The sequence below is a fragment of the Salmo salar genome, chromosome ssa11, assembly GCF_905237065.1.
Source record: "Salmo salar chromosome ssa11, Ssal_v3.1, whole genome shotgun sequence".
Lineage (NCBI taxonomy): Eukaryota > Metazoa > Chordata > Actinopteri > Salmoniformes > Salmonidae > Salmo > Salmo salar.
The window spans coordinates 27,364,476-27,390,296 of NC_059452.1; the positions used below are offsets into that span (position 1 = coordinate 27,364,476).

General features: G+C 44.1%; 2 protein-coding genes across 6 annotated transcripts in view; one reads left to right on the forward strand and one right to left on the reverse strand.

The window, feature by feature from the left end:
• LOC106562374 (BTB/POZ domain-containing protein kctd15) overlaps positions 1-4,434 on the forward strand; it is a 29,272-nt gene extending 24,838 nt beyond the window's left edge. For all 5 annotated transcript variants that reach the window (XM_014127225.2, XM_014127223.2, XM_014127219.2 and 2 more), the window contains exon 5: positions 737-4,434. In XM_014127225.2, coding sequence (XP_013982700.1) covers positions 737-895 — 159 coding nt within the window. In that variant the 3' untranslated portion in view covers positions 896-4,434. The remainder of the gene's footprint in view (positions 1-736) is intronic.
• An 880-nt stretch (positions 4,435-5,314) lies between these two features.
• Positions 5,315-25,821, reverse strand: part of LOC106562390 (transcription initiation factor TFIID subunit 4) — a 96,427-nt gene continuing 75,920 nt past the window's right edge. The window contains exon 14 of the mRNA XM_045689292.1: positions 5,315-8,273. Within this exon, the coding sequence (XP_045545248.1) occupies positions 8,103-8,273 (171 nt within the window). The 3' untranslated portion in view covers positions 5,315-8,102. The remainder of the gene's footprint in view (positions 8,274-25,821) is intronic.

Here is a 25,821-nt window from a genome sequence, read left to right on the forward strand (position 1 = left end):
CCTCACAGCTCCTCACAGCCCCTCACAGCACCTCACAGCCTCTCACAGCCCCTCACAACTCCTCACAGCCCCTCACAGCACCTCACAGCTCCTCACAGCTCCTAACAGCACCTCACAGCCTCTCACAGCTCCTCACAGCCCCTCACAGCTCCTCACAGCTCCTCACAGCTCCTCACAGCTCCTAACAGCCCCTCACAGCCTCTCACAGCTCCGAGTATCTTACAGGCCTCAGCCTCACTCCTCAACCCCTACTGTTCATTAATCCAATTAGGAGCCCTAGACATCTCTCCATATACTGAACTCAAGCTAGCTCCCTCCAAACACACCTAGCTAACTCTCTCTAATACACCCCAAACCCCCTCCATCACTTTGAGCTCAGCAGCAGATCCTTCAACACCACCCACCCCCATGAATATTAGAGACAGTGTGATGTCTGACCGCCCCTCCGGCACATATCCATCTATGTGATTGGGTTAGTGACATGTGCTACTGTATACGTGACTCATCACCAGTAAATGTGCTTTGATTGATGAGGAGGTGGTGGGTGGACAAGGTCATTATTATTGATAAGTCTGTGTTAACCCTTTGGGAGTTTTTCCTGGCCTCTGTGCTTCTACTTTCGGGTCTTTCGGGTCTAGTCTGGGTTACTGCAAAGCATTTTGTGGCTACTAATGTACAAAGGGCTTTATGAATAGATTTGATTGATTAAACCTCTGTTGTTGCTCTGTCCCTGCAGGTTCTAGAGCGTCTGTTCCAGAAGGGTTTCAGTGTGGCAGCGTCCTGCGGCGGCGGGGTGGACTCCTCCCAGTTCAGCGAGTACGTGCTGTGCCGTGAGGACCGGCGGAGTATGTCCATGAACACCCCCATCAGGATAAAACAGGAGCCCCTGGACTAGAGAGACTTTAGGAGAGGAGAGGGACTAGCCATGAGGGGCTCCTCACCCCCCTACTGGACAGAACAGAACAAACCCAAACCCTAATATCCCTCCATGTCACACCACAAAAACCAACCCAGCAAGAAACACCTAAGTATTAGCAGACGCCTGATAACGTTGCCAGCTCTGAGGAACTCAGTGCTCTAAGGGGAATGTAGAATAAACACAAAAAAGGAAAGAAAGAAAACAAAAGGATTTGATTCTGTTTACTAATAACACCCAAAGAAATATAGGACTATGATGATGAACAGAAAGACTGAAACAGCAGCTCCATCTCTTGAACCATTTAAGCACCGTGACCGATCTCTTTTTCCTCCAGTTGTAAGGCTCTCTGACCCCTTGTGAAGAGGTGTCCTGACCTCAGTGAGGAGCACAGCCCCCTTGCCCTCAGTGCAGCGCATGGCGGTGTGTCGTCCAGTCCCGTACGTGTCTGTGTGAGGCCCATGTGTTGTGTGCGCCGTCCAGTGCAGCTGAGTGGGGACAAGACAGGTGCTATTTAGGGAGGCCTGGCCTAACAAGGGACAGGGCTGGCAGAGAGGAAGAGGAGGAAGTGACAGCCATCCAGCCCACATTGCTCTTATAGCCAGCAACCAGGCCTCGCAGCCAAGGGAGGTCCGATTGATTGTCTTTCTTATTTTCATTGTTGTTTATAAAGTACAACTTTTTTCTCTGTTTTTTTGCTGTTCTGTCACAACATGATGTAAACAATTATTAATAGGATTGTTTTATGTTTTTTTCCCTCCTATATGAAGGATGTATGAACATTGTATTCAAAGTCATTAGGTTTGAAAGCTTGAGAGAATGAGAAAGAGAGACAGAGAGACAGAGAGAGAGACAGAGAGAGAGAGACAGAGAGAGAGAGAGAGAGAGAGAGAGAGAGAGAGAGAGAGAGAGAGAGAAAGAGAGACTTGGCAGTGGCTATAGAAACACTATTATGTCTGGAGGCTACGTGGCTAAATCAGCAGTCTGGCTGGTAATGCATTCAGAGCTGGAGAAGGTCTCATTGTTTAAATGGGGCTGCAAGGGAACCTGGCCATTTCTACATCTTTCAGAGGAAACATTTGTAGCATGCATAAAATGTGCATTGGCTTTGTCGCAATTAGCTGTAAAACACATCTTAAATCAAATAAGATTAACAATGTGAGAGTACATATATTTATTAAAAAGTTAAAAGTCAAAATGTAAAATGATCTGCAATGTGAAATGAGAAAATTTGAATGAAATTGCATATGAAGGCTCTGAATGTGTTGCTGATTGGTTGTGGAATGCCAGAATGTTCCTAACTTGAAGAGGAACATGTGAACTGAGGTAGATCAGTGTATCTCCATGATTGTGATGAGATGTACTCTAAATGTTTGATCACTTTGCACTTATAACCCATCATCTACAAAACTTCCGCCACCCCAAAAAAGTTCTTAGTATATGTCCTGATGACCAGTGCCAAATCAACCCACACATTATCTCATTGTGTTTATAGTAATTAGCACATATTGATGTGTTGAGAGAGCTTCGGTGATAAAGCTAAGTTGCCTATTTGATGATTGTACAAAGTTTAAAATTCATTTTTTCATAATTGTTTATTTGACACAGAAATCACTATGATAATTCAAAACTATTTTATACAAACAAACACAGTACAAATAGTCTGACAATTGAAAGAATGCTTCAATACTTCAACAATTCAATTCAATACTTCAATCATGGAAGCCCCTGATGTTTGTCTTGCTGACTGTCTGTCATTTCATTTCTAAGGCAGGATTATTTCAATCACTCTTCACGTGTCTGCAGCAGCATAACCTAAAATGAACTGTAAGCTGAGCATCAGAGCATTGTTTACAGAGAAAAAGAGTGGGAGGCACTTACTCTATCCTGCTGTGATTCCATGGTTTGATTCTCTACATTTGTGGATCAAAGAGAGAAACAAGAAAGAGTATAACGTTGTCATATCTGTGTAACTGTGTTTCTCCCGTTCCAAAATAATTGATTAAAAAGAGGCCCATTTTGATCTTGGTTCAGCACCGGCTTGTTAATGAGTTTGTTTTGAAACCTCCTAAGGTGGGTGTTTCACTAAACATTACAAAAATCTTAATTCAAATGGGATGGTACTCTAATTTGACATGAACCAACTCTCCACTTGGTCCTAGTGTTCAGTGTCCTCTCTGTGGATGTCCACTGATTAAACAAGCCCCAGGACTTCTTCAGTTCTTAAAGATGGCCAGGGTTAGTTAGTTAGTTTAGCTCCAAGAAGTCCAGAAGGCAGCACAGACCTCCTGGGGGGCCTCCCTCCCAATCAGGCTCCTCTTTGTTCTGACCTGCTACTGGCCTGGGCCCTTGTATCCAGTCGCCTCAAAGGGAATGGCCAACCAGGCCTTTCATGTTGCTGAGGGATGTGGGGCTTCAGAGCCCAGCAGGTCCCCCGGGCTCCCATGCACTCCCAGCTCCTCAGCAATGCCAGTAGAGACAAGGGTTGTGCCCCCCACTGCGTCATCACATTCCCAGACCCTTCTGTACAGAGCACCCTCCTAACGTTACCCCCATGGCTCACTGGACTGCACCGCACCAGACCAAACAAACATTCCCTCCCTACTTTATGTCCTCTGGTATCTCTAGATTCAACTTTACATCTGAAGGTAACCGGCTCAGTTCTCAATGGTTCTGAATAGTTACAGTATGTGGCAGCATTAGCTCACCTTCATCAGTTCACTTCCTTGTTGACACAAGAGTAAAGCAACTCAACAATACCTTTTACAGGTGTCAGATTCTCACAGATACCTCATTACATTATTGGGCCATTTTCTCTAACATATTGTATGTTTTCACACATGCACTCAGAAAAAAAGACTGCTGTGCAGCACCATTTGTCCCTGTAGGAGACCCCCCTGAAAGTTGGCTCCAGATATAACCGTTTTGGGTTCCAAATAGAACCTGGATTTCAAATAGAACCTGTTAAAGGGTGCTATTTGGAACCAGAAATAGCTCTATTTGATCTTAAATGGTTCTATCTGGAACCTTTTTTCAGAGGGTTCCCCTACAGGGACACATGGTGCCACATAGCACTCTTTTCTTCTGAGAGTGTACCATTTTCTTTTAGTAATTTGTGGTCAGTAAGTTGGTAGACCATAATTAACAAGGAGTCCTACCACTTCTCTGTGTGGTGTGAAGTCCAGAGACCGGAGGGCAGTTGTACCATTGTTTGTATATTAAATTGTTATCAGGACTCTGGCTTTTACTGAGCCCTCAACCGTCTAATTAAAAAAGAGACCTCTAAGTCCTCTCACTCACTACGAAACAAAAATAATGAAAATAATTTCCAATTTGCAAGCATTATGTTGTGTACATATGGATTAAAAACATTTCAAAAGGGTATACTTAAGGTACAAAATGTATATTATTTAAAATGTTTTAATAATTAGACTGTGGTATTAAAGGGCATGTGTTCACTTACAGTGTGTCCATTTGATTTTTCTTGCATATTTGCGATAATAAAAGGATATACTGTATATTTTCTGCTTCTGTCTTGTCCTTTGTGTCATTTCTTGGATAATAGGGTGTTGTTTTTTCCTCCTTTCATCTGCACTAACACTGTCTCTTTCAAGAGGGAAAATACAGTACACCTCATGCAGCTACATGTAAAACAGATCTCTTGTGGTTTCTTAGGTGGTCATGAACTTTTTCAGTTTGACTTGAAGTGAACTCTCAATATACTATAATCCCCCAGAAACATGTCAGACCCCGCACAAACATATCTTTGCAGTGCACCAGTTTAGTCCCTGCATGGGTAAAGTAGGGGACGTTAGGGGTTAAATCAAGATCAGCACTCTGAGGCGCCAAAGGGACTTTCAAATGGGCCTGCTGCTGCATCTAGAAAAAAAATCCACCAGAATCTGCTCCCAAATCCCTGTGTTTAGCACCGAGTTAAACGTTTTGGTCTTTTCAAAATGCTGCCACTTAATTAGCAGTAGAATCCGGAGGGGACTTCTTCTTGGTCTCTAGTACTGGTACTTAACTCAATTTGTACTTAGCATGTGTAATGCTAGTAAATGGATATGAAGTTGGTTTCATTAGTCAATTTCAGTTTGGGTACAGCTAACTGTCTTGTAAAAACATTACTGTTGATTTTGTAGTTAGATTTAAATAATGAAGAGAAACTGACTACTATGCGTAGCTAACATACTAACCTGTTATATAGTACAGTAATTACAACACTTAAGCTACAGCTACACAATTTAAGTACAGTACTTTAATAAAGCTGTACTACCAAATCCAGTTACTCTGCTTAACTACAGAACTGTACTGTATGGTATCAAGTGTTACTAAACATATTACAGATGGATATGGATATTATGGATATTCAAAGAAATTGTACTCAAATCACAAAAGTCTGTGTCTGCTTAATTTAGTAAACAGTTTATTTATTCTTTTACAAAATAGGTACAAATACAGAAGTATGTTTTTCACACAAACAGGACATTTTCAGGATATGTACAGAGTTTACCAAAAATAACATAGTCCTAATAAACACATGGTCTTGTAAACAATATTTACAAATTATCCATACATTAAAACATTTTCCAATTGGGTACATCAGTAATCCTTATATTTTGGCTAAAAAGCTGAAGTAGTAGAAATGTTCTCCTGCTTATTTATTTATCAGAAATCATACAAATAATTATTCAAATATTAACCACTGAACAAATAGGTATTTTTGTGCTTCTTTTAAACTTCCATTTTTTCAACTATAAGTACTTTTGAGATAAAATTGCATTGCCTAAAATGTGGCAAATGAAATGCCAATGAAAAAAGAACTCAAAAGAAAAATATATAAATAGTTAAAAAATACGTTTCCCTTTCAACACCAACTGACAATACTGTTTGATGCTTAAGAGACAGGAACTATTTTTTTCTATACATTGGTAACACGGCGTTCTGTTTTTTTCTCATTGTATAAGTAATAAAAAAAACAGTATATAATAGTGCTGTTAGAAAAAATCTTCAATGCACATTAATTTCAAATGTTGCCCATTCAACAAATAAATGACAAAGCGACACAAGACAGAAGCTGCATAGAGGCTAGTGTATTCAAAACCAACCAATAAGAGAAAGGCCATGTTAATAATAGGATGGTCAGAAACAGGTGACAACACTGAGGCCTTGCAGAGTTGGACCCTAATGACAAGGATCTATAGCTACTGACAGAGAGGCATTACTCTCCTATCTCTCATTCTAGAGAGAACATAAAAACATACAACTCTAAAAACATTACAATGTCAATATTAGGCTAAAATGAAGAATTCTCAAAACTGTACTCCAACAACTGTCCAGTCCTCACACATCTGATATGTATTGTTAATAGTCTTGAAGTGAAACAGAGGAAACCCTAAGATGGGAGCTGCTTGTCGAACGACCATACTGCACTCTGGGCGTCTGCTGAGGGTATGGGCCTGGCTTCACACAATAAGTTCTTCAGACAACCTAAAGTATTGTGGAAATGGGCACAAACAATGAGACAGATGGCCAACATCTAAATTCTATAGGGACATCTAGGAAAAAAAGAGTCTCTCAAGTCTCTCCATAAGTTTGGGTACAGAGAGACTACTGTGCATTGCTCAGTGAGGGTGACATGCCAGAATCCACCATATTGGTGGACTGTGGTAACTCTGATCATTGTTTAATTATTGACCTGTTGGATTGGATAAGACTATCTGCATTGCATTAAAACAAAGTTTATAAAGTGAAAGAATACAAAGAATACAATTTTTCCTAATGACAGTTAAATGTTACCTTTCAGGTATTTTACATTTGTTCATGTTTTTTAAGTGTACTGTATGTAAATTATAAAGTATTTTTGTCTGTAACGTCTTTTTCATTTCGTGTCGGACCCCAGGTAGACTAGCTGTCGTGATGGCGTCAGCTAATGGGGATCCAAATAAAATAACATAAATTTCAATGCACATGATTTTACAGAATATCTCAGTACTGAGTAATTAACATTACATGTGGTAGAAATATCATACATGCTGTTTAAAAGTATTCAAAATGACTATTTACATTTAAAGAGCTCGATTTCTGTTCTGCTATAATTCATTTTCTGAAGATAAATGTTCCAAAAAGCTGCTCTGGTCATTTTCTGGTATAAAGAATCAGACTACTCTATGAATTGTTAGTTGTGTGTAACCATATTCACTGAACTTTGTTCAACAAATACGTTCAGAGAATATTGTAGGCTGTATTAAGTTCAGAATATGATTCTTTTAAAGAAAATCACTTTGAGATGGTTCATTCAGAATTTCGCCTGGGACATCAAATTTACAACTGACATGGAAAAAGTACTGGCTCAGGTCCTTAGACACAAAAACACATCTCTCCTTAAAAACCCAGTCCCAATAATACCCAAGGAGTTTGCATCACCATGGCCTTAAATTCAACACTCTAAATACATAAATAGTGAGTGCACAAAACATTATGAACACCTGCTCTTTCCATGACATAGACTGACCAGGTGAATCCAGGTGAAAGCTATGATCCCTTATTGATGTCACTTGTTAAATCCACTTCAATCAGTTTAGATGAAGGGGAGGAGACACGTTAAAGAAGGATTTTTGAGACATGGATTGTGTATGTGTGCCATTCAGAGGGTGAATGGTCAAAACAAAAGATTTAAGTGCCTTTGAACAAGGTATGGTAGTAGGTGCCAGGCGCACCGGTTTGTGTCAAGAACTGCAACGCTGCTGGGTTTTTCACACTCAACAGTTTCCCATGTGTATCAACAATGGTCCACCACCAAAAGGACATCCAGCCAACTTGACACAACTGTGGGAAGCATTGGAGTCAACATGGGCCAGCATCCCTGTGAAACACTTTCGACACCTTGTAGAGTCAATACCCCGACAAACTGAGTTGTTCTGGGGGCAAAAGGCAAAAGGACAATATTAGGAAGGTGTTCTTAATGTTTGGTACTCAGTGTATTTATCATTAAGCTAAAACAGATAAAGACACATACAATACATTTTAGTGAGTATTTTCTCTCGCCTTTATATCAAAAGCTACGTTAATATCAACATCACAACACAGACACTGAGCTGAAACATCTGACCCGATTGAAGGCACGTTGCAGGAGTAGAAGGAGATGGTAAGGGAGAGAGAGGAGGGTGCTGGGAGGGAGAGGGTGCTATTTGAGCAGAGCCCGGTAGAGCAGAAGTGAGTGGGCTGTGTCTCTCTCCTGCTCCATGTAGAAGATGAAGTCCCTGAGGTTGACGCGGGTGATGCGTTGACGTTGCCGCTGTGACGACGTGGAGGGGGAGGAGGCGGCACCCGGCGACCCCACTGAGCTGCCTGATACCTAGGGAGAGAGAGAGAGGACAGGGGGTGAGTCCTGGGACAACAGATCCATCTCAACATCATGTACACCTGAGGACAGAGAGAGGAGAGGAGCAGAGGAGCAGAGGGTCTGCTCCAAGGCTAGCGGCTGTAGGTAGCTGGTAAGAATTAAATAACCAATTCAAGTTAAAAATGTTTCTGTTGGCACTCAAACAGACAGAGAGAAGAGACAGGGAGAAGAGACAGAGAGAAGAGACAGGGAGAAGAGACAGAGAGAAGAGACAGCGAGAAGAGACAGAGAGAAGAGACAGAGAGAAGAGACAGAGAGAAGAGACAGGGAGAAGAGACAGAGAGAAGAGACAGGGAGAAGAGACAGGGAGAAGAGACAGGTAGAAGAGACAGAGAGAAGAGACAGGGAGAAGAGACAGAGAGAAGAGACAGGGAGAAGAGACAGGGAGAAGAGACAGAGAGAAGAGACAGGGAGAAGAGACAGAGAGAAGAGACAGGGAGAAGAGACAGGGAGAAGAGACAGAGAGAAGAGACAGGGAGAAGAGACAGAGAGAAGAGACAGGGAGAAGAGACAGGGAGAAGAGACAGGGAGAAGAGACAGAGAGAAGAGACAGGGAGAAGAGACAGGGAGAAGAGACGGGGAGAAGAGACAGGGAGAAGAGACAGAGAGAAGAGACAGGGAGAAGAGACAGAGAGAAGAGACAGGGAGAAGAGACAGGGAGAAGAGACAGGGAGAAGAGACAGGGAGAAGAGACAGGGAGAAGAGACAGCGAGAAGAGACAGAGAGAAGAGACAGGGAGAAGAGACAGGGAGAAGAGACAGAGAGAAGAGACAGAGAGAAGAGACAGAGAGAAGAGACAGGGAGAAGAGACAGGGAGAAGAGACAGGGAGAAGAGACAGCGAGAAGAGACAGAGAGAAGAGACAGAGAGAAGAGACAGAGAGAAGAGACAGGGAGAAGAGACAGGGAGAAGAGAAAGAAGAGACAGGGAGAAGAGACAGAGAGAAGAGACAGGGAAAAGAGACAGGGAGAAGAGACAGAGAAGAGACAGCGAGAAGAGACAGAGAGAAGAGACAGCGAGAAGAGACAGAGAGAAGAGACAGAGAGAAGAGACAGAGAGAAGAGACAGGGAGAAGAGACAGAAAGAAGAGACAGGGAGAAGAGACAGGGAGAAGAGACAGGGAGAAGAGACAGGGAGAAGAGACAGAGAGAAGAGACAGAGAGAAGAGACAGGGAGAAGAGACAGGGAGAAGAGACAGGGAGAAGAGACAGGGAGAAGAGACAGGGAGAAGAGACAGAGAGAAGAGACAGAGAGAAGAGACAGGGAGAAGAGATAGGGAGAAGAGATAGGGAGAAGAGACAGGGAGAAGAGACAGAGAGAAGAGACAGAGAGAAGAGACAGAGAGAAGAGACAGAGAGAAGAGACAGGGAGAAGAGACAGGGAGAAGAGACAGAGAGAAGAGACAGAGAGAAGAGAGAGAAGAGACAGAGAGAAGAGACAGAGAGAAGAGACAGGGAGAAGAGACAGGGAGAAGAGACAGGGAGAAGAGACAGAGAGAAGAGACAGAGAGAAGAGACAGAGAGAAGAGACAGAGAGAAGAGACAGGGAGAAGAGACAGAGAGAAGAGACAGAGAGAAGAGACAGGGAGAAGAGACAGGGAGAAGAGACAGAGAGAAGAGACAGAGAGAAGAGATAGGGAGAAGAGAGAGAAGAGACAGAGAGAAGAGACAGAGAGAAGAGACAGGGAGAAGAGAGAGAAGAGACAGAGAGAGGGGAAGGTAAAGTAGGTAAGGGACAACATATCTCTAACATCAATATCATCCAATCATGACAAGGCTTTCAATACTGTGAACGCCTTCACTGCTCTGTGTCTAAGTCACCCAAGCTGTTGAAGATATACCTTGACTGTTTCCCATGTCTAAAAATGAACACATCCTTGTTAGACAGGAAATATTTGAGTGCTGCATATAGGCTAGCCTCTCTCAACAATTAGGCACATACACTTAATTCAAATCAAATTTGATTTGTCACATGCACCGAATAGAACAGTGAAATGCTTACTTACAAGCCCTTACTTCAGTTTTAACAAAGTAAAACCCTCTCGTAGAGTAAGAGAACGAGATCAACGCTGATTCATTAATAAAGTCCAGAACTTTACGTGCATTCTAGTAAACAAAGAAATAATGTATAGCATTACATTGCACTTAAACTAGCAGGATGTGAAGATCATGAAAACAATCTTGATGTGCTCAGACTGAGGGAGAAGACATCGTTCATATTTAACTGTCTTCATAGCTCTTTATGTCGCCCTGGAAATGAACACATTTTCAGCTGACTTTTCCATTCTGAAAAGGAACTCCTTGTTTGTTCAATTCTATGCAAAGAATTATATTAAAATATAGAATGAGTGTATACAGAACCCTGATATAAATCACAGACAACCGTTTACGTTTCCAAACGAAAAACATCAGGTGGCAAATCCACCAAAATGCCCACTCAGTCATTTCCGTTAGGAACTCCCCATAACACCCTCCCACAATTACATTGATTGCAGTGCTCTATAAACATACAGTTGTATAGACAGAGCCTAATTGCAAGCATATGAAAGGTATGGATTTACAGGACCCAAGACTACAGTGCAGTTGTACAAATTCACCCTATAGACTTTGTATACATGACAGTATCTAGCTTCAAATACCCTGCAGAGTAAGGGTGGCCACAGCCTCTCCGTAGTCTCTAGGTTGCGTCCCAAATATAACCTTATTCCCTATAGAGTGCACTATAGTACACATAGAGCTCTGGTCAAAAGTTATTCCCTATAGAGTGCACTATAGTACTCATAGAGCTCTGGTCAACAGTTATTCCCTATAGAGTGCACTATAGTACACATAGAGCTCTGGTCAAAAGTTATTCCCTATAGAGTGCACTATAGTACTCATATAGCTCTGGTCAACAGTTATTCCCTATAGAGTGCACTATAGTACACATTGGGCTCTGGTCAACAGTTATTCCCTATAGAGTGCACTATAGTACTCATAGAGCTCTGGTCAACAGTTATTCCCTATAGAGTGCACTATAGTACACATAGAGCTCTGGTCAAAAGTTATTCCCTATAGAGTGCACTATAGTACACATTGGGCTCTGGTCAACAGTTATTCTCTATAGAGTGCACTATAGTACACATAGAGCTCTGGTCAAAGGTTATTCCCTATAGAGTGCACTATAGTACTCATAGAGCTCTGGTCAACAGTTATTCTCTATAGAGTGCACTATAGTACACATAGAGCTCTGGTCAAAAGTTATTCCCTATAGAGTGCACTATAGTACTCATATAGCTCTGGTCAACAGTTATTCCCTATAGAGTACACTATAGTACACATAGAGCTCTGGTCAACAGTTATTCCCTATAGAGTGCACTATAGTACACATAGAGCTCTGGTCAAAAGTTATTCCCTATAGAGTGCACTATAGTACTCATAGAGCTCTGGTCAAAAGTTATTCCCAATAGAGTGCACTATAGTACACATAGAGCTCTGGTCAAAAGTTATTCCCTATAGAGTGCACTATAGTACTCATAGAGCTCTGGTCAACAGTTATTCCCTATAGAGTGCACTATAGTACTCATAGAGCTCTGGTCAACAGTTATTCCCTATAGAGTGCACTATAGTACTCATCGAGCTCTGGTCAACAGTTATTCCCTATAGAGTACACTATAGTACACATAGAGCTCTGGTCAAAAGTTATTCCCTATAGAGTACACTATAGTACACATAGGGCTCTGGTAAAAAGTTATTCACTATATTTTATTTATTAATTTTATTCAACCTTTATTTAACCAGGTAGGCTAGTTGAGAACAAGTTCTCATTTGCAACTGCGACCTGGCCAAGATAAAGCATAGCAATTCGACACATGGAATAAACAAAAACATACAGTCAGTAATATAGTAGAACAAAAGAAAACAAAAAGTCTATATAGTCTTCCCTGTGGCTCAGTTGGTAGAGCATGGTGTTTGCAACGCCAGCATGGTGTGTGCAACGCCAGGGTTGTGGGTTCGATTCCCACGGGGGGTCAGTACAAAAAAATACAAAAATAAAAAAAAATATGCATGAAATGAAATGTATGCATTCACTACTGTAAGTCGCTCTGGATAAGAGCATCTGCTAAATGACTAAAATGTAAATATACAGTGAGTGCAAGATAAGGGAGCTAAGGCAATAAATATGCCATGGTGGCGAAGTAATTACAATATAGCAATTAAACACTGGAATGGTAGATGTGCAGAAGATGAATGTGCAAGTAGAGATACTGGGGTGCAAAGGAGCAAGATAAATAAATAAATACAGTATGGGGATGAGGTAGCTAGATAGATGGGCTGTTTACAGATGGGCTATGTACAGGTGCAGTGATCTGTGAGCTGCTCTGACAGCTGGTGCTTAAAGCTAGTGAGGGAGATATGAGTCTCCAGCTTCAGAGATTTTTGCAGTTCGTTCCAGTCATTGGCAGCAGAGAACTGGAAGGAAAGACGACCAAAGGAGGAATTGGCTTTGGGGGTAACCAGTGAGATATACCTGCTGGAGCGCGTGCTACAAGTGGGTGCTGCTATGGTGACCAGTGAGTTAAGATAAGGCGGGGCTTTACCTAGCAGAGACATGTGCACTATAGTCCTCATAGTGCTCTGATCAAAAGTTATTCCCTATAGAGCGCACTATAGTATAAAATGACGCCGGAGAAGAGGGCTGACGTTTTACGTGTCCCAACATATTTAGTTTTTTGGTTTGTTTGTTTGCATTGTATGTAACTTATTTTTTAACTTATTTTGTACATAATGTTGCTGCTACCGTCTCTAATGACCGAAAATATCTTCTGGACATCAGGACAGCGATTACTCACCACGGACTGGCAGAATCCTTTTTTTTGTTTAACAAGCCGACGCGAATGATAGACTGCTTTCTCGGGAACAGGCCCAGATACCCGTGATTTGCGTGAAGAGGAGGCGGAGAAAAAGGGGCCAGAGGGCGGGCTGCCTTCTGAGAATTCGTAGGCGATCGAATAAACCCCAAATTCCTTCCATTCTGCTAGCAAACGTGCAATCTGGAGAATAAAATGAATGACCTACACGGAAGATTAAACTACCAACGGGACATTCAAAACTGTAATATCTTATGCTTCACAGAGTCGTGGCTGAACGACGACACTATCAACATACAGCTGGCTGGTTATACGCTGTACCGGCAGGATAAAACAGCGGCGTCTGGTAAGACAAGAGGCGGCGGGCTACGTATTCTTGTAAATAACAGCTGGTGCATGATATCTAAGGAAGTCTCGAGCTATTGCTCGCCTGAGGTAGAGTATCTCATGATAAGCTGTAAACCACACTATCTACCTAGAGAGTTTTCATCTGTATTTTTCGTACCTGTTTACATACCACCACAGACTGAGGCTGGCACTAAGACAGCATTGAAGGAGCTGTATTCCGTCATAAGCAAACAAGAAAATGCTCACCCAGAGGCGGCGATCCTAGTAGCCGGGGACTTTAATGTATGGAAACTTAAATCCGTTTTACCAAATTTCTATCAGCATGTTAAATGTGCAACCAGAGGGGAAAAAACTCTGGACCACCTTTACTCCACACACAGAGACGCTTACAAAGCTCTCCCTCGCCCTCCATTTGGCAAATCTGACCATAATTCTATCCTCCTGATTCCTGCTTACAAGCAAAAATTAAAGCAGGAAGCACCAGTGACTAGATCAATAAAAAGTGGTCAAATGATGCAGATGCTAAATTACAGGACTGTTTTGCTAGCACAGACTGGAATATGTTCCGGGATTCCTCCGATGGCATTAAGGAGTACACCACATCAGTCAATGGCTTCATCAATACGTGCATCGATGACATCGTCCCCACAGTGACCGTACGTACATACCCCAACCAGAAGTCATGGATTACAGGCAACATCCGCACTGACCTAAAGGCTAGAGCTGCCGCTTTCAAGGAGCAGACTCTAACCCGGAAGCTTATAAGAAATCTCGCTATGCCCTCCGACGAACCTACAAACAGGCAAAGCATCAATACAGGACTAAGATCGAATCGTACTACACCGGCTCTGATGCTCGTCGGATGTGGCAGGGCTTGCAAACCATTACAGACTGCAAAGGGAAGCACAGACGAGAGCTGCCCAGTGACACGAGCCTACCAGACGAGCTAAACTACTTCTATGCTTGCTACGAGGCAAATAACACTGAAACATGCATGCACCAGCTGTTCCGGAAGACTGTGTGATCGCACTCTCCGCAGCCGACGTGAGTAAGACCTTTAAACAGGTCAACATTCACAAGGCTGCAGGGCCAGACGGATTACAAGGACGTGTACTGCGAGCATGCGCTGACAAACTGGCCGGTGTCTTCACTGACATTTTCAACCTCTCCCTGTCCGAGTCTGTAAAACCAACATATTTTAAGCAGACCACCATAGTGCCTGTGCCCAAGAACACGAAGGTAACCTGCCTAAATGACTTCCAACCCGTAACACTCACATCTGTAGCCATGAAATGCTTTGAAAGGCTGGTCATGGTTCACATCAACAATATTATTCCAGAAACCCTAGACCCACTCCAATTTGCATTCCGCCCCAACAGATCCACAGATGCCGCAATCTCTATTGCATTCCACACTGCCCTTTCCCACCTGGACAAAAGGAACACCTATATGAGAATGCTATTCATTGACTACAGCTCAGCGTTCCAACACCATAGTGCCCTCAAAGCTCTTCAATAAGCTAAGGACCCTGGGACTAAACACCTCCCTCTGCAACTGGATCCTGGTCTTCCTGACGAGCTGCCCCCACATCTGCCACGCTGATCCTCAACACAGGGGCCCCTCAGGGGTGCGTGCTCAGTCCCCTCCTGTACTCCATGTTCACTCATGACTGCACGGTCAGGCACGACTCCAACACCATCATTAAGTTTGGCGACGACACAACAGTGGTAGGCCTGATCACCAACAACGACGAGACAGCCTATAGGGAGGAGGTCAGAGACCTGGCCGTGTGGTGCCAGGACAACAACCTCTCCCTTAACGTGATCAAGACAAAGGAGATGATTGTGGACTACAGGAAAAATAGGACCAAGCACACCCCCATTCTCATCAATGGGGCTGCAGTGGAGCAGGTTGAGAGCTTCAAGTTCCTTGGTGTCCACATCACCAACAAACTAACATGGTCCAAGCACACCAAGACAGTTGTGAAGAGGGCACGACAAAACCTATTCCCCCTCAGGAGACTAAAAAGATTTGGCATGGGTCCTCAGATCCTCAAAAGGTTCTACTGCTGCACTATCGAGAGCATCCTGACTGCTTGCATCTCTGCCTGGTATGGCAACTGTTCGGCCTCCGACCGCAAGGCACTGCAGAGGGTAGTGTGAACGGCACAGTACATCACTGGGGCCAAGCTTCCTGCCATCCAGGACCTCTATACCAGGCGGTGTCAGAGGAAGGCCCAAAAAATTGTCAAAGACTCCAGCTACCCTAGTCATAGACTGTTTTCTCTGCCAGCGCACTGCAAGCGGTACCGGAGCGGCAAGTCTAGGTCCAAGAGGCTTATAAACAGCTTCTACCCCCAAGCCATAAGACTCCTGAACATCTAATCAAATGGCTACCCAGACTATTTGCATTGCCCCCCCACCCCCTTTAAGCCGCTGCTACTCTGTTGTTATCATCTATGCATAGTCACTTTAATAACTCTACCTTCATGTACATATTACCTCAACTAACCGGTGCCCCCGCACACTGACTCTCTACCAGTACCCCCCTGTATATAGTCTCTCTATTGTTATTTTACTGCTGCTCATTAATTACTTGTTACTTTAATTTCTTATTCGTATCCATATTTTTTTTAACTGCATTGTTGGTTAGGGGTTCGTAAGTAAGCATTTCACTGTAAGGTTGAATTCTGTTGAATTCGGCACATGTGACTAATACAATTTGATTGTACTCATAGCGCTCTGGTCAAAAGTTATTCCCTATAGAGTGCACTATAGTACTCATAGAGCTCTGGAAAAAAGTAGTGCTCTTTATAGGGAATAGAGTTCCATTTGTCCCTTCCATGTCTCCCTCCACACATCTGTTCCTGTCAGTGATGTTGACAAGTCGGGAGGGCCAGTCGGGGTGGAGGTGCACACGGGACAGGCCTCCGTCTGTCTCCTTCGCCCCCAGGGTCCTCACTGGGAAGGAGCGCCCCTACCCTCACCCTGCCTGGCTCATCAGGCCAATCACGACTGACCACACGTGAAAGATGGGCCTGCCCGCTGCCATGCCAATTACTGCCACTCACCCCACCGCCCTGCGACACAGCAACACACTCCACCAATCAAAGCCATCCATCCACCTGGACAGACGGGGCGGGTGGCCGCTGGCATGGAGGGGTGAGGAGGGAGGTGGGGATGGGCAGTAGCCCTGGACATCACTACTAGCCTCCTGGCCTCGTGGTCTGGAGCTCCCAGAATGCCTCACTCAGCTCCTGTGGGGACCCGGTTCATGGCGAGCCTCAGCCTGGGTAAGTGATCCAAATACAGGGAGAAAGGTCAGCCTGCTGCCAGCGAGCCAAGCTGATTTCACTTAGCTAACGCAGCAGAGTCGCAGGCAGCCTCTTCTCTTCCTCCTCCCCTCCCCTCATCTTAATAAGCCTCTGCAACCTGCCAGCAACCCAAACACACGGTCTGTTGTTGTCTGTATCTATGGAGACCAATCCCTCTTTCAAATGCATGTTGACTCATGTTAAGGGGGGAAATAGGAAAATACACTCACAAACACAAAACAAAGCAGATGGCTGAGTGTCAGATATAAGGAGAGGCGAGAAGTCAAAACACCACGCTTTTCCCGTCAACAGCAATTATATAGTAAGGGTGTCTGACATTAAATGAACGGCAGAATGGCACGCTTTGTAAGGTCACCGTGGAGAGAGAGATAGAGAGAAAGAGATAGAGAGAGAGACAGAGAGAGTTCGTCTTTGCAAAATCGTCTTTGCTGCTGAGAAAGATCCACGAGGCAAAAAGCAGCATCTGTCATTTTATCTGTGATGGGTGCTGCGAGGCATTATGTCACATGACATATCCATCCTGCAACACACACAGGGATACCTCGATACATCCTTTCAGACGTTTCAGTTGTTTGGCGCCCTGAGACACACAGACAAACAGAGCTGTGGAGAACCTGAGGAGAGGACAGGGGGCTGAGAGGAGAGGTGACTATAGAGACTGGATACTCTAGAGAAGGGCCCCAGTCCGCTAACACTGGCTACAGCCCTTACCTCCTCACCTCCACACTCTTACATGACATTGTGCCAATGGGATAGACACACTGCAGTTCACCCTGGCTGGGAGAGACCAGGGAGCGTGGATGTGCATGTACAATACAACTAACATGATGTGCATAGTGTACAATCAGTATCATTATGGCGCCTACATATTTCAGCACACAAACTGATCAGGAAGACAGCAAGAGGATGCTTACCATCATTTAGATATTTGTCTTCCATACACTGCTGTGTTATTCACTCATTACCATAGGATAGTATCTATACCATAAAGGGAGGATTTCTTTCTTCCACAGTAAGGAAATACTGAGCTCAGGTCAGTCTACCTTCAATATTTTCTATCTTCCCTAATCTACTGTTCAACCTTGGGTGCAGAGAGAGCCACGATTAGTCCCCACTTTACTAAATTTACTTTTGATTAATAATGTATGTTCTCTCTCTCTCTCTCTCTCTCTCCTCTCCTCTCCTCTCCTCTCCTCTCTCTCCTCTCCTCTCCTCTCCTCTCCTCTCCTCTCCTCTCCTCTCCTCCCCCTCCCTCTCTCTCCTCTCCTCTCCTCTCCTCTCCTCTCCTCTCCTCTCCTCTCCTCTCCTCTCCTCTCCTCTCCTCTCCTCTCCCCTCCCCTCCCCTCCTCTCCTCTCCTCTCCTCTCCTCTCCTCTCCTCTCCTCTCCTCTCCTCTCCTCTCCTCTCCTCTCCTCTCCTCTCCTGGCTAATTGTCTGGTGGTGTTGAAGCTCCTAGGTGTCTTAGGAATTAGCATTTGGTCCTTTACTGTTTAGGGTCTTTCTGCTGATCAGCAGCTTTGAACTTGAGTGGCACTGGGCCTTGATGCTGGAGCCAATATTGGATTTGGCTCAGGTCACACCTTAGGGCTGAGGGTTAATGGTCCACTTTTCCTGGCATACACACAGCTCTACACAGCACAGAGAGGGTTGGGTTGGTTGGCCCAGCAGAGCCAATAGTGCTGGATCAGCACTCTGTAGAGAGGAGAGGAGGCTGCAGACAGGGGGCTGGGAGGAGAGGAGGCTGCAATATCTAATGGGGGACCAGTGGTCAGACGGTGCTGAAAGGGTTAGTGTGTTAGTCCCTCTTAGTCAAAGAGCCCGGCCCGCCGCCCTGCTCTGTGAAGTTAGGAAAAGGCCCTCCCATCACCACCGTACTGACTGACTGACAGTGTGCCAGGAACACAAAGCTTTCCCACATGTTCACCTCCACGCTGCATTTCAACCAGGGAACGCTCCTCTCCTCCTCTCTTCCCTCCCTCCCTCAGTTCTGTTTATAGTGTGTAGCCCAGCCGTGGGAGTGCAGTCCCTCTCTCTCCACGCTCGGTCTGCACTCTCCGTCTGCCCAACCGCCTCTCCCTCTCTCCTACGGCAGCCATTAATCAGCAACAGAGCCCCTCTCTCTCTTTCTCTTTCTCTCCCTCTCTTTCTCCCACTCCCTCCATTTCTTTCTCCCTCCCTCTCTCTCACCCACTCTTTTCTCTGTTCCCATCTCTCTCTCTCCCTCTATCCTTCTTTCTTTCTCTCCCCTATACGCCCACAGACATGCTGGATGAGGCCATTTTGAAAGAGTTAACAGATGTCGGCTGATTTGCCCCGGGCCTTTTGACATCGCCCAAGTGATGTATTTGATGTGGAGTTTATTCAGCTCTAATAAACGTAAAAAGAATTAGAATAATAATTCACAGATGTACCATACACCAGATTATATGCCGGAGCCCCTCTTTGAACCACAAAGAGAAGGCAAGCCAAGATTAACACAACCAGGGCAGGGGATGAAAAGGCTTTGGTTCAGTCTGCTGGTAATCAGGGGGTCAGGATGGGAGAGAGGACAGAGGAAGACTGGACTAATACTGCAGGTTTATGTTCAGACTCGTACACAGATTGCCCTTTATCTGACCTTGTGCAGGGTCAGGGCTCATAGAGAGGTCCTATTCTGTAGGAAACCATACACCAGCAGGAAAGCACTATGACAATGATCATAAAACAGAGTGAGAGAGTGAGAGGGAGAGACACAGAGACAGAGAGTGAGAGAGAGAGAGTGAGGGGGCATGTTCAACCATGTTAGGTAAATATAGTCATTTTAAGGGTCTCATATTTTCCCTTTGTCCTGAACAAATACGAGAGAAAAAGATTCCGGTCTGGGATTCTGATCATGATAAAAGAACAACAAATCCACAAAAAAATGCCAGTTGCAGAGCATCTTAATACCCACATAAAACATAAAAACTGCTACCCAGCTCCATGGCAATAATGCATAGCAACCGTGCAGAATTTCAGTCAAGGAGAAAGAAGGCAAAAAAACACCTTATTACTTCTAACTCCTGCAAGCCATTTTGGTCTCCAAAGGTTTCAGAGCGCCGCAGGCCATGTGTCTGCAGTGTTTCGGGAAATGACTTGCCTTCGCACGAACACTGCTATGTTCTGCAGCACTGCTGCCCCCAGCATCCCCACTCAATTTCTGTTTAACCCTTTCCTGGCTTTCCTCACACTGACTCACAGCAACAGACCAGCGCTGTAGTCTACACCCAGCTACAGCTCTATAGCCTAGCTGTCACACTGTTCAGCCTCACACACAACACAAACCAACGCAAATCAGACCAGCTTTTTCACGAGCTAACACATTAACTCACCATCTAGTTTGGCTACTTAAGCATGTGATGGCTTAAAACAAACATGGAGGATGAGAAGGTAGAAGGTTATAGGGGCAGATAGAGAGGGAAAGGGAAAAAGAGCCTTAAAACAAATCCCTAACAGTTGATTTACGGTGTGAGTACAACAACACAGTTCGAGGTACACTTGAGTGTGTACCAACCATGGATTAAATCTGCAAACTCGTTGACACAACACATAATTAAAACATCTTGCTTTAGGTCAGGAATTTTCTAATTAGTAGTGTACTGACAAAGCTGCAATTCCATCGCCTTGAGTTTCAAAGTCCACAGGTTACTGCTAAGATGAAAGCTGAACCTGAAGCAGTATTCTGGAGGGCTGCTCATACAACTCCTCAGAAGACAGTCACAGGGTCACCAAGCTAAACAGTGTGCAGCACCCGGAACCTTCCTTCCAAACAAAGAACTTCAAACTTCCCTGCCTGGAAACAGAATCTGGGCTGTTTTTTATTTTCCAACCTCAGAGAAACAAAAGATTTTGGTTGAGGAGCGAGTCGGAGATGGCAGAAACTAAAACAAAAAACATAACACATTTTTTAATATTTAATTGCATTGCTCTTAGCTGGACTAGGTGACTATCTTACCAAATGAAGAGACTTTAATATATTAACTAGGTTATATCCTCAATGTTAAAGTTGGTAATAGCATTGTGGGGTTGATGGTCAGATGAGCTCTATTGTTTGTCAGTGGTACAACAACAGAGCTGTTATTACCTAAATCAAATTGATTAGACCCAACATGAAATGTCTTTGTCTTTTAACATTAAAAGACATGGACATTTAAACAATAAGACTATTAAACTGTTGAACATGGAACCACCATCCATCCTAGCAACCCATTCTGAAGTTCTATCTAGAGCAACACAACAGACTACTAATAGGATAATACTGTACATGCTTGATAACCTGGGTAATGTATCGGAGCAAGTATCTTCAGAACTGCTGTTCATAAAGTATCAGTTGTGCCAAACTTTTTCTGCATTAAATATTCAGGGCGTTTCATATATAAAATGAACCCAATTAGAGTTAAAATGGGGAAAGTGTAATGAGTCTCAAGTCAGAATGCTTGTCTTCAGAAGTACTCTGCTAATGAGCCCTTGTTGGTTTTTACACACTTTAAATGGTGTGGCAGTGTCATTTCTTGCTGTTTTAAATTTTTTATTCAAGTTGAATGAGAGGGTGGTGACTGAGTAAATAACCAAGGCACTGGTTGGGGTGTTTTTCAACTGATGGTTAGCTACTTTTAAAGGCCCAGTGCAGTTTTTCCTGTATTTTATATTATATTGTACAACACCAGATGAAGCTAACACTGTGAAAGAGTGAAAAAATGTGATAATTGTTGGTTGAAAATACAATTTACACAGGGCGGGAGTTTCGGCTTCCATGATGACATCACCATTCAGTAAATTGATTAATAGACCAATAAGAAAGACAGTTCCAAACTTCTTTGCCAATAACAGCTTGTTTTAAGTTTTCCCCTCCCCACTCAGACCACTCCCAGACTGTACTAGCAAAATTCTTGCGTGAGAAAGTTTTTGCTAAAAAGCAATTTTTTTCCATTTTAAGGGACAGTATGTTGTTATCCAGAATTTGTTTGATATTGATATAAAAATGGCTGCATTGGGCCTTTAAGAAAGATGTCAAATGAGGGCTGTGGTCCGATGCCTTTGTTGAAGTGAATCACTCCTAAACTTGGACAGGAAGGGACAGGAACCAGCGAACAAAAACAAAGAAGCTACTCAGGAAAGAATAAAGGATGACCAGACACTGAACACATTACTGAACACGCCCCAGACAGAAATGGCCTAATTGGGGAGAACAAAGTAGGCTAGCGTAATGGTGGCCAACATTAGAGAGCTATAGAGCATCGTACTGTGGTACTAATAGATCCTGACTTCACAGTGTAATGGGAAGGAAACTATAGGCACACGAGTAGATCCCAGAGCACCACACTCTACCCATCTACCCAGAACTGTCAATGTTTTCCCATAAAACCACATACGAGAAGCGACACTTTTCACTTCCAAGGAACATGTAATGTAACCCAGTGCACCAAGGGACTGCTTATGCAGATCACTGAGATATTAGAGAGCAGTTTTCCAGTGGAGGTTCAAACTCTAAACAGGTCCTTGATCTCAAATAAATGGGTCCTTTTTTGCAAACTATCGCCTTAGCCGTCGTACGCTCTGTCCCTGTACTGCTCCTGTCACCAACCCCCACCTGATGAAAAGCGTGTATAAAGCGTGTAGCTACAGTGTATCATTAAAGGCAGGGGGAGTAGGTTACGTCTGAAGAGCAGCTCTGATTAACATCCTGGGTCTGCAGGGGACAGACAGAGATGATCTTCATGTTTTATATAGATGCCCCAGAAAGAACCAACTGAAACTTGAGGAGTTAATTTCTAAAGAGCAACTCCATGTGCATGTTTGACCTACCTACCCAAGTCTGGGTGTCATATTGAAAGGGGTTGTCAAACCTGGGACATTTACAGCACATTTTCCATCTAATTTAAAAATCATTATTTTCTTGACATGGTGTTCAGCTTTGTGGGACTAGGTGGAAAAAAGTGAACAGTGCTCTAGAGTATGAGAAGCATACTGTAGGCGATTAGGGGATGAGTCTAGGCTCCATTCAGGCCAATTAGGAGAGACCCCCACAGGGTCAAAGGTTAAGAAGAGATGTGCAGCTCCCAGTTTGTCTTCAGTTATTGGGACTCATCCTCACACTCCCCCCCAGCCCTCTTCACGTCCACTGGAAGCTTCATTTCTTTCAAAAGATTTCTCCTGCAGTGGCCCTAAAGGCTTCCTCAGTATACCTGCACAGCGTTTGGCAACCTGTTCTACAGTAACAGCATTTTGTCTTCTCAGGCAGCTAATCTAACTGTGTGTATGTATAAAACCTTATCTACATATTGACTCGGTATTAAACCCACACCCTTGTCTGCCATAATAATTACATATCATATAAAAGGAAGTGCTTCATTCTTCCTGCACCAGGGGCGGGCGGCTGCGGGAGTGCCCACCGGCGCCCGCCCTGCCAACTAACACCTCCAGCGCTGCCTGATATTCAAACACACCCAAAGCCATTGTGTTCCCAGTCAATGGTAGACTTCCTGTTAAACTGCTACTGCACAGCATCCAAATCACCGTGAGCACAGCGCCATGCAATGTGCCTGCTTTACACCGTAGCAGTGTCCTCTGTCAGACAGCAGAGTGGATGTAATGTGCCTGGTTTACACCGTAGCAGTGTCCTCTGTCAGACAGCAGAGTGGATGTAATGTGCCTGCTTTACACCGTAGCAGTGTCCTCTGTCAGACAGCAGAGTGGATGTAATGTGCCTGGTTTACACCGTAGCAGTGTCCTCTGTCAGACAGCAGAGTGGATGTAATGTGCCTGGTTTACACTGTAGTAGTGTCCTCTGTCAGACAGCAGAGTGGATGTAATGTGCCTGGTTTACACCGTAGTAGTGTCCTCTGTCAGACAGCAGAGTGGATGTAATGTGCCTGGTTTACACCGTAGTAGTGTCCTCTGTCAGACAGCAGAGTGGATGTAATGTGCCTGGTTTACACTGTAGTAGTGTCCTCTGTCAGACAGCAGAGTGGATGTAATGTGCCTGGTTTACACCGTAGTAGTGTCCTCTGTCAGACAGCAGACTGGATGTAATGTGCCTGGTTTACACTGTAGTAGTGTCCTCTGTCAGACAGCAGAGTGGATGTAATGTGCCTGGTTTACACCGTAGTAGTGTCCTCTGTCAGACAGCAGAGTGGATGTAATGTGCCTGGTTTACACTGTAGTAGTGTCCTCTGTCAGACAGCAGAGTGGATGTAATGTGCCTGGTTTACACTGTAGTAGTGTCCTCTGTCAGACAGCAGAGTGGATGTAATGTGCCTGGTTTACACCGTAGTAGTGTCCTCTGTCAGACAGCAGACTGGATGTAATGTGCCTGGTTTACACCGTAGTAGTGTCCTCTGTCAGACAGCAGAGTGGATGTAATGTGCCTGGTTTACACCGTAGTAGTGTCCTCTGTCAGACAGCAGAGTGGATGTAATGTGCCTGGTTTACACCGTAGTAGTGTCCTCTGTCAGACAGCAGAGTGGATGTAATGTGCCTGGTTTACACCGTAGTAGTGTCCTCTGTCAGACAGCAGAGTGGATGTAATGTGCCTGGTTTACACCGTAGTAGTGTCCTCTGTCAGACAGCAGAGTGGATGTAATTGACAGGTAATAAAGCCAGCAGGGGCCTGTTTAATGCTTGTCAACGGGTCAGCCCCTCAACCGGGGACCACACACACACACACACACACACACACACACACACACACACACACACACACACACACACACACACACACACACACACACACACACACACAGTGCATACAGTAATCCAGTCTGACCCAGAAGGTATGTTTACTTCCCCTGGCTCCCTCTCCTTCATTGTGGGTTTATATAAACACTGACAAAGACCCACCAAGCCTTGCAGCAAGACCACATCTATTGCTCTCAACTGACATGTAATCAGCCGCACTGACGCAATCTGGGCAGACCAAATCCGGTTCTTCACACTCACAACTCAAACTCCCAAAGTTCTATCAGTCGAGAGAGTGTTCATTAGTCCAACAAATACATAATTGATGCAATCTAAAAAATACATGTGATAATGAATCAAAATGGGAATGAGACACAAAAGCCACAGAGCGAAGTTCTCTCGGGCGATGACAATTCTTTGTTTCGTGTGAACAGTAAATGAACTTGTAAGAACTGGTCAGGAGAGCCTTGGGTTAGTTAGTTACATGTTGGCCAGCTGATCTCACTCCAACCATTTCCAACCACAACAAAGCTCTGTTGTACCGTACTTCTCCTCAGAGAACAAAGACTTAACGCTCCCTCTGGCTTGTTAATGCTTCACTCAGAAATAGGAGCAATCAGTCTGTTTATTTGAATTCTTTTCTCTCAGTTCTAGAACGGCAATTAGGCTATTCAACCAGATAAAAAAAGCATCATCCAATAGAAATGACGTTTTCAGTAACGTATGTGGTGGCCCTCTTAAGGAAGTGTGCTACATTGATCCAACCCACCTGACAGACTATGAAAACCTTTGTAATGTGATATACTAGACGAATAACAACTTAACCTATGGGGTTCTACAACAAATGATTACCTTTGAGCAAAACAAACAATTGTCGAGCACCTCTCCAAAATCACAAGTCTTTTATTCTCCCTCTCTTTCTCTTCATTGAGAGGTAGATGATGATACCGTCTAGGGTGATGATGTCTGAATTCTGCTGAGATTATTTGTCAAAAACGCCTGAATTTCACAGTTAATTGGGCTTGTTAATTAGCACAGGATGTCTAATTCCCATTGCAGTCAGTATGCTAAATGGTAGAGCTTTATCAAGCGGATGCCTTTCCTTAACACCCAAGAAAAAGAAGACAGGCACCCAGGCTCTGTACAACAAGCCTGGCTAGGCTATACTACACTGTACATTACGACACTCAATGATCGATTCTAAATCTTAATTAGGCAAACGACAAACAAGTGCAGGGCTTGATGAACCGTGTACTTTATCAAACAGCTGGGTGAA